This window comes from Cebus imitator, unplaced genomic scaffold, assembly GCF_001604975.1.
Source record: "Cebus imitator isolate Cc_AM_T3 unplaced genomic scaffold, Cebus_imitator-1.0 Scaffold348, whole genome shotgun sequence".
Lineage (NCBI taxonomy): Eukaryota > Metazoa > Chordata > Mammalia > Primates > Cebidae > Cebus > Cebus imitator.
Window position 1 is genome coordinate 1,317,303 of NW_016107663.1, and position 8,588 is coordinate 1,325,890.

The window sequence follows — 8,588 nt, forward strand, 5'->3', positions numbered from 1 at the left end:
AATACTAGATTCTGTGGAAGCTAGAAGAGTTTTCTATGCTGGTTATTGCTTTACAGCTTCAAATTCTTATGTGGATCTTTAAGAAATATCTTCTGTTTTTTAGCTGAGACTTTGTTTTTCCATTATTTCAAGAGCATTTGTGATTGCTTGTTGGAACATTTTTATAATAGCTACCTCAAAATCCTTGTCAGAGAATTCCAACTTCTGTAGCATCTTAACATTGGTGTCTGTTAATTGTTTTTTTTTTTTTTTTTGGATTGAGTTTTTTCCTAGTACTTCAAATGCTGAATAATTTTGGATTGTATCCTAGACATTTTGAATATTATAAGATGATAGGGCTTGTTTAAATCCTAAGAGGAATATTGGTAATTTTTGGCTTGGTAGGCAACCTTCCTAATGAGCTTTAGGAAATTTGCAATTTGCAACTCTCTTTCCTTAGGCTATAATTCTAATGGCAGATGAATTTTTGAAAAGTCTTTGCAGTGTTGTTAGGATCTGTGCCATGTGTGTGACACTCAGAGGCCAGTCGGAGATCTAGATGGTGGTGATTTCAGTTCTCAAAGCCTTTAGTATGATTTGGACCAGATACATATGTGTGTGGCTTGGGAGCCAGCTTGGGAGTTGATAAACAACTTCATGATGTTAACTTTTCTGGCTTTCCTCTCTCTGAGATCACCGCAGTACCTTCGTGTTCCATTAGGTTTTCTTTCCCTTTTGATCCTCTGATGACAAAATTGGGGCTTTAATTATCCTTCCTTGTAAGACACTTAATCTCCAAGCAGCAGGAGGACCAGGGGAGACAGTGTTAACCTCACTGTCCATTCACTGGTAGTTTCTTTTGAGCCAATTGGTTTTTCTCATATGCCTGTCTTATGTATTCTCTCCAGGTTTTATAGCTGCATTTTTAGTGGGAGAGAGAAGGTGGCGTTTGCTTATTTTGTCTTAACTGGCAACAGCTTTATAACTTAAGTTTTTCATTAAATGCCATTGACTTTTATGGCCTGTGATTTAACTTTGATTTGAATCAGGTATAATAAAACATTTAGAAGACTATGCCGTATAACAGATGCCCTATAAATATTAAAACTTATTGTGATTTTAAAATAGCACAACATTTACCATTTAACCATTTGTAAGTGTACAGTTCAGTAGTATTAAGTATATTCACATTGTTGTGAAATAGATCTCGAGAACTTTTTCGTCTTGAAAATCTGGAAGTCTAACCCGTTAAACAGCACCTTCCCTTTTCCCCTCCTGCTAGTCCCTGGTAACCACCATTCTTCTTTCTGTTTCTGTGAATTTGATTCCTTTTTCTTTTTTTAATGATAAGCACTTTGAATTAAAAAATTTTTTTTTTTAGAAATTGGGTCTTGCTCTGTTGCCCAAGCTAGACTCAAAGTCCTGGGCTCAAGTGATCCACCCCAGCCTCCCAAGCAGCTGGGATTATAGGTGTATGCTATTGCACCTGGCTAATTACTTTTGATATTTCATTTAAATGGAATCATACAGTGTTTGTCTTTTTGTGATTGGCTTATTTGACTTCACATAATGTCCTCAAGGTTCAACGATGTAGTTATGTCAGAATTTCCTATCTTTTTAAGGCTGAAGAATAATCCATTTTATGTATATACTACATTTGGTTTATCCTCTCATCCATCAATGAACTTTGGGTTGCTTTCATCTCTTGACTACTGTGAATAGTGCTGGTATGAACATGGGTGTGCAAATATCTCATAGAAATCCTACTGTCAGTTACTTTGGATTTATACCCAGAAGTGGAATCACTGGATAATATGGTAGTTCTCATTTTTTTCGAGGAAACTTCATACTGTTTTCCTTAGTAGCTGTACTGTTTTTCAGTTCCACCAACAATACACAAGGGTTCACTTTCTCTCCATCCACGATACTTGTTATTTTCTTTTTTTAAAAAAAGTAGTCATTCTAATGGGTGTGAGGTGATATCCCATTGTAGTTCTGATTTACATTTCTCTGATGATTAGTGATGTTGAACATCTTACCTTTTCATATGCTTCTTGGCCATTTGCATAGGAGGAATGTCTATTCAAGTACTTTGACCATTTTAAAATTGGATATATGATTTTTTGTTGTTGAGTTATAGGAGTTCTTTGTATGTTCTAGATATTAACCCTTTATCCAGTATATGACTGGCAGATATTGTCTTCCATTCTGTAGAAAGCCTTTTTACTCTGTTGATTGTGTCCTTTAATCACAAAAGTTTTAAGTTTGATATTTTCTCATTTGTCGCTTTTTGTCTTGGTTGCCTATGCCTTTTGTGTCTTATCCAAGAAATCACTGCCAAGTCTGATGTCATGAAACTTTCCTTATATTTTCTTCTAGTAGTGTTATAGTTATGGGTCTTATATTTAGGTCCTTAATCTATTTTGGGTTAATTTTTGTATAGGGTGAAAGATAGGGTCCAATTTCATTCTTTTGCTTTGCATGTTGCTATTCAGTTTTCCCAACACCATTTGTTGAAGTGACTGTCCTTTTTCTCTTGAGTAGTATTAGTACCTTATCAAAGATTGTTTAACCATATATGCCAGAGTTTATTTGTGGGCTGTTTATTTCACTGGTCTGTGTTTGTCTTTATGCCGGTACCACAATTTTTTGATTACTGTGGTTTTGTAACATATTTTGAAATCAGGAAGCTTGAGTCTTTGTTCTTTTTCAAAATTATTTTGAGTATTTGGAGGCCCTTGAGATACCATATGAATTTTAGGATGAATTTTTTATCTTTGTAAAAAGTGCTATTAGGATTTTGATAGGGTTTGTATTGAATCTGTAGATTATTTCAGGTAATATGGACATTGTAACAACCCAATAAATATTTTTTTGTTGGAATTAATGCACAGTGAATATTACTTGTTGTTGTTGTTGTTTGAGATAGAGTCTCACTCTTGCCCAGGCTGGAGTGCAGTGTTGTGATCATGGCTTACTGCAGCTTTGATGTCCTGAGCTTAAGCAATCCTTCCACCTCAGCCTCTCAAGCAGCTGGAACTACAGGCATGTGCCACCATGCATGGCATTTTTTTTTTTTTTTTTTTTTTTAGAATTTTTTGCCATGTTGTGCAGGCTGGCCTTGAACTACTGAGCTCAAGCGACCCACTTGCCTCCGCCTCCCAGAGTGCTGGGATTACAGGCGTGAGCCACTGTGCCTGGCAGAATGCATCTCATACTGTTTAAATTTGCAGTTGTAGGTTTTTGCTGTTGAACATTCCCAACAGCTGAGCATACTTGGAAGTTATCCTAGTGAACACTAGATCCTTCCCTTAAATCTGTTTCTAGGCTTAGAAATGTTAGCACTACTTACTCACTGTAATCTGCGAAGCAGTAATGCCAGTCACTGTTATCTTGGGAGCTCCTAGCTTCAGGATATAAGAAGGGAAATCTGTTTGACTTGTATATATTTATGTTTTGGTAAATTTTGTTTCATTTTCTTGACTTCTACTTTACTTTTCCTTGTAGAGATGTGATAATGGATCATCATGTTTCCACCATCAAGCCTCGAAGAATCCAAAACCAAAATGTCATTCACCGCTTGGAACGGCGGCGGATCAGTTCAGGCAAGGCAGGTACCCACTGGCACCAAGTCCGAGTGTTCCATCAGAATGTCTTCCCCAACTTCACAGTTGTCAACGTTGAAAAGCCTCCTTGTTTCTTGCGTAAATTCTCACCTGATGGACGCTACTTTATTGCTTTTTCTTCCGACCAGACATCTCTTGAAATCTATGAGTACCAGGGCTGCCAGGCAGCAGAGGACCTACTGCAGGGATACGAAGGAGAAATCCTGTCCAATGGCAATGACCAGCGGTCAGTCAATATCCGGGGCCGGCTCTTTGAACGCTTTTTTGTCCTGCTACACATTACCAATGTTGCGGCCAATGGTGAGCACCTGAACCGGGAGTGTAGTCTCTTCACTGATGACTGCCGGTGTGTCATCGTGGGCTCAGCTGCTTACCTCCCAGATGAGCCTCACCCTCCATTTTTTGAGGTATATCGGAACAGTGAGTCAGTGACTCCCAACCCACGGTCCCCTCTAGAAGATTATTCCCTGCACATCATTGACCTTCACACTGGCCGCTTATGTGATACACGCACATTCAAGTGTGACAAGGTGGTCTTGTCACACAACCAAGGGCTATACTTGTACAAAAATATCCTGGCCATCTTGTCCGTGCAACAACAGACAATCCATGTCTTCCAGGTGACTCCTGAAGGCACTTTCATTGATGTGCGGACCATTGGTCGCTTTTGCTATGAGGATGACCTGCTCACTGTGTCAGCTGTTTTCCCTGAGGTACAGCGGGACAGTCAGACAGGCATGGCCAATCCCTTTAGGGACCCTTTCATCAACTCCCTCAAACACCGGTTGCTGGTGTATTTGTGGCGCCGGGCAGAGCAGGATGGTAGCGCAATGGCCAAGAGGCGCTTCTTCCAGTATTTTGACCAACTACGGCAGCTGCGCATGTGGAAAATGCAGCTTCTGGATGAAAACCATCTGTTTATCAAGTATACTAGCGAGGATGTGGTAACACTGCGAGTCACAGACCCATCACAGGTATGAGGTGCACTCCTGCCTTTTACTTGTCCAATTTCCTTGGTAAAATGGGAAGGGTTCTCTGTTTGCTTATAGCCCACCCTGCAGAAATAGACATTTCATGGCAGGGCATGGTGGCTCATGCCTGTAGTCACAGCACTTTGGAGGTTGTGGTGGGCGGATCACAAGGTCAGGAGTTTGAGACCAGCCTGTCCAACATGGTGAAACCCTGTCTCTACTAAAAATAGAAAAATTAGCCATGCGCAGTAGTACATACCTGTAATCCCAGCTACTTGGGAGGCTGAGGCAGGAGAATCGCTTGAATCCAGGAGGCAGAGGTTGCAATGAGCCGAGATCGCGCCACTGCACCCCAGCCTGGGCGACAGAGCAAGATTCTGTCTCAAAAAAAAAAAAAAAAAGAAAGAAAGAAAGAAATATACATTTCACATAGTCTGAATCGACATCCTAGGGCTCAAGCTTAAAATCAGCTCCATTTTTCTCTGGTCATATGTATTTATCTGGACAAATGGAAGCTAAAGTTCAAGTCATTGACAGGAGGATAGTCAACTGATTACTGCCCTAACTCTTCTGCAGAGCATTTTCAGTACTCATAAGATGGAAGCCCAAATGGTATAAGGTCAAGGTTTGGACTACTTATGGATAACCTGCCTCGATTTTGTAAGACTGTGCTTATTGGTATGGCGGTTTTAGCCCTGGCAATGAGAATGAGTACACCATACAAAAAGAAAATTCTCTAAGTAACCCTACTTTCCTCCTTAAGTGGTTAATGTCTATTTACTTCTCCATAAGGTCCTATTTATAAGGTAACTAATAGGTGCAGTTTTGTGACTTTACCCTGACCTTGCCCCCATGCTGGGACATAGGTTGTAGAGCAGGTTTGAGACCATAAGGAAGCTGAAATTTATGGTCCATGAAGAGAATCATCAGGACAGCAAGTTTTAAAGGTTTTTCAGTTTTGGGGAAGAATGCCTTTCTTTAAGTAGAGGGAAGAAGCATTTCCCGAAAAGTAATAAGGTGATATAAAGAGCACAAAACTGCTAAGATTTAGGGGTTGAAACACTGTTGAAATTTGGGGTAATTTGGGCATTTGTCTTTGAAAAGCTCTCTACTTCAGTGTTGACCAAGTTAGAGAACTACCTTTCTACACCTTTGTCCGCTACTTCTCCTGTTCGCAGATTGTCTCCCTAGACACTAGTTTGGAAATTCAGAACAATCAGCAAATAGCCACAAAGTCAGATGAGTTCGATATTTCTTATTGACCTGTAGCTGATTCTACCGTTAACAGATTCTGTACAGGGCATCGTGTCCTAAAACCTCACACCAGCTACCTGTGGTAAAATATCTTCTAACATTTTCCTTCTGAATCGTAGTTTATGTGTTCTAAAAAAAAAAGTAGGGGAGTAATATGGTTAGAGATCATTTTTTGTGGGGTTTTTCTTCTTCCCTGTCAGTGATGACGTCACCCATTAAGCAATCACGGGTGAGCATCTGGTTCATCTTATGTATCATGGGATATTGCAGTGAAGTCCTTGACTTTTCTACCCTTTTGTTCTTTATTTCCCAGTCTGCCTTGGAGGAAAGGCTAATAAATGTTTGTGTAATTCTATATCCATATAATTTTGAGAGATTCTGGTGAAGCCCTGATAGGATCAAAGTATTGTCCAGGGCTATAGAACGGACATGAATCAATCTTTTATTTAGATTTGAGCTATAATTACCTTTTTATTTTGGAAGGAATAAGTTGTCTGTGACTGCTGCCTTTGAGATTATCCTTTTCTTCTTTGCTAAAAGGTGACCTAGTTTTTTCTGGTAACGACAATAAGTTGTAGCTAGAGACATAACTAGGGCTCTATGTTTTGCTAATAGAGTTTGTAACTCTAAACCTAATCTTTCTGCCCTAGTTGTCCTGCGCACTCCTCTCCCAGTTTGACAGGTTCCGGTAAGATTAATAAGTAAAAAGTACATCCAAACACAGGCCCTCGGTAATATTATGAGTATTATTCTCAGGTTACCCGCTAGCCTCTTTAATTTACACCCAAATTTAATTTGCAGGTGACTGCAAAGGCCATGTAATATAAGCTCTGAGAAGGATTACTTCCTAGTAAAACAGGTGGGTCGAATGGCTCCAGAAATTGGTAATAGAGATTTAAACTCAATCATAGGAGGCTGAAGTACTAATCCTAGCGGTCTGAGAATTTCTAGAGTCCTGTTAGAAGCTTGTAGTTAATTAACACTTCTACCTTCACTGTAACAAAAATTAGGGGTTCTTGGAGCTTCCTTGTTAGGCAGAGCAGAGCACTGGCGGTTTAAAGGAAGACGGCTAGCCACCGAGGGGCCCGGTTAGGAAAAGCAGTAACTCTGCCACCTATGCATTTGAATGCTTTCAGGTTCCCCCTCTGATCTTAATTGCTACAACTCTCAAATGTATTTTACAAATGCTCTTGGCCGAAAGAACATTTATGAAGAAAAAAGTGGAAAATGCCTATCTGGTTTTTCATTTGTTCAGCAGTACCCTGCCTGCATACAACTTGCCTGAGAAGTTTAGAACACGATGTACTTAAGGTGCCTCTCTGTATGTTAGAAATATTAAGAGGGGAAATAAGTGCCCTTAAATTGAACTTTCAACTGTACACATACAAGAGAAAATAATTTGCCAACAGGCAGCCCCAGGCTGCAAATCACTTGCTCAGCAGGAAAGAAAATTAAATCTGGCATTTTAAAAAGTGTTTTTTATCTCAGGGTGGGTTGGGGAAAAAGTAGGGGATAAACACTTGGAAAGAAAAATACCGAATTTGCACAGTTTGAAATGAAAATTTAAAACCTTTTTATACTTAACGTGCTGGCCATCTCAGTGATTCTAGCAGCACAGATACAGTGGGAAACCTGGCAACATTGAGGCTCTCTATTGATAATCCCACTGTTGCTTCCGCTTTTCCCAGAACGACTTAGAGCCATGTTTCCACCTTGGTGGTAAAGCTGAGGTGTTTGCTCGTTTTTGTTGTTGTTGTTGTTTTTGTTTTGTTTTGGAAAATTCATGCCTTGAATTTTAGCCAAGTGATAAGTTTCCTAGGCATGCCATTATACTCAGCTGTCTCATAGCTCTCTCTTCCTTCTTTTGCAGGCATCTTTCTTTGTGGTGTACAATATGGTGACGACAGAGGTGATCGCTGTGTTTGAGAATACGTCAGACGAGCTTTTGGAGCTCTTTGAGAACTTCTGTGACCTTTTTCGTAATGCCACCCTGCACAGTGAAGTCCAGTTTCCCTGCTCAGCTTCTAGCAACAATTTTGCAAGGCAGATCCAGCGCCGGTAAGCTGTTACACCAGACTCAACAGTCTTAATTTTTCTTTAGAAAAATTGGTGTTAGGCCAGTAGCTGTTTTCTCCAGGAAACCTGCTCTTACTCTGTCTGTCCACATAGCTTTAGTTAGTCTGTCTGCCTGTTGTAACCCCTGTTTCTTCCTGAACTTCTTTCTGTCTCAGCACCTGTGGAGTTATTTGTGCATTTGTCTGTGATTCTTCCTTGACTGTATGTGAACTGCAGAAATTAGAGACTGTGTCTTCATTTATTGCTTTGTCCTCAGTGGTACACTGTCAAGCACTTATATGTTTATGAAATGACTAAGGAAGTCATTTTACAACTTTTTGTTAAACATAATATGTTGAACACATGTATTTATCTTTGCTCCATCCCTAAATTCCACTAAAATGACAATAATGGAATAAGAGGTATAAACCTGTAAGAACAAAGAGAATAAGAGAGGAGATGATGGGAGACAGGACATACTAACAGTTTTAAAAGCTGAAAAGCCAATGAATGAGTGAGAACTGACTTAGCATACCTCAGAGAGCAGAAACGCAAGGCTGCAGAGCTTAGTCATCAAGAAACAAGCTGCCTCACACCAGAGAACTCTGGAAAGGGCCAGGAAGTGGGAGGTCCTAGGTGCCCCTGAAGGTACCTCTGAAAGTATCTGTGAGGTAGGCTGAAATGAGGAGGATTGGTAAAGTTC

At 40.0% G+C, this 8,588-nt stretch overlaps 1 protein-coding gene across 7 annotated transcripts in view; it reads left to right on the forward strand.

Moving 5' to 3' along the window:
• The window catches only part of DET1 (DET1 partner of COP1 E3 ubiquitin ligase), a 48,084-nt gene that overhangs the window by 3,308 nt on the left and 36,188 nt on the right, over positions 1-8,588 (forward strand). For 6 of the 7 annotated variants that reach the window (XM_017506131.2, XM_037730497.1, XM_037730498.1 and 3 more), the window contains 2 exons: positions 3,487-4,579; positions 7,701-7,888. In XM_017506131.2, coding sequence (XP_017361620.1) covers positions 3,487-4,579; positions 7,701-7,888 — 1,281 coding nt within the window. The remainder of the gene's footprint in view (positions 1-3,486; positions 4,580-7,700; positions 7,889-8,588) is intronic. The other variant, XM_017506133.2, reaches the window with a different exon arrangement.